The sequence below is a fragment of the Thyridium curvatum genome, assembly GCF_004353045.1.
Source record: "Thyridium curvatum strain D216 chromosome Unknown NODE_257_length_534_cov_3639.103194, whole genome shotgun sequence".
NCBI classification, from domain to species: domain Eukaryota; kingdom Fungi; phylum Ascomycota; class Sordariomycetes; order Thyridiales; family Thyridiaceae; genus Thyridium; species Thyridium curvatum.
This window is the reverse complement of record NW_022157007.1, coordinates 1-534: the sequence shown is the minus strand read 5'-3', so window position 1 is coordinate 534 and position 534 is coordinate 1. Positions and strand designations below refer to the sequence as shown.

Genomic DNA, 534 nt, shown 5'->3' with positions numbered 1-534 from the left:
CCTCTTGGGATCAAGGATCGTCACACGTTGAATACTCTTGTTCAGTCAGTGGACCGCGCCCTGAGCAATATTTACGGAAACCATGTCAGGATCTCGATCTGCCAACAACGCACCCTCGTTCACGATGGAACAAGCCGGTGCCGAAATCCAACGACTCTCCGCTCTGGTACAGGCCTTACAGGCAGGAGGTACCCAGAGTGCGAAGTATGAAGTTCCACCAATGTATGGAGGAAGTAAGGAAGGTCTCCGAGGATTCCTCACTCAGTGTAGAGGATATCTCGTGAAGTATAAACCCAACTTCCCATACCTGGACGATCAGGTACTCTTCGCAGCAACTCGGCTCGAAGGAGAAGCCCTCGCCTGGTTCGAACCCATGTGGAGGAACTACTTGGAACATCCAAAGAACGACAGAGACCCCAAGGCTCAAGCCATCTTTGCAGGAGGCTTTGTCATGTTCGAGAAAGCCATCAAGGCAGCCTTCGGAGATCCAGACGAGGAACGAACAGCGGAACGACAGCTGATGGCGCTCCGACA

General features: G+C 52.8%; 1 protein-coding gene across 1 annotated transcript; it reads left to right on the top strand.

Moving 5' to 3' along the window:
* Nucleotides 1-82: 82 nt before the first annotated feature.
* E0L32_012445 (uncharacterized protein) lies at nt 83-534 on the top strand (the record flags this gene model as incomplete). The annotated part of the gene is made up of 1 exon (XM_031135283.1): nt 83-534. A coding segment is annotated over one exon (452 nt), but the record flags the coding sequence as incomplete, so codon positions are not given.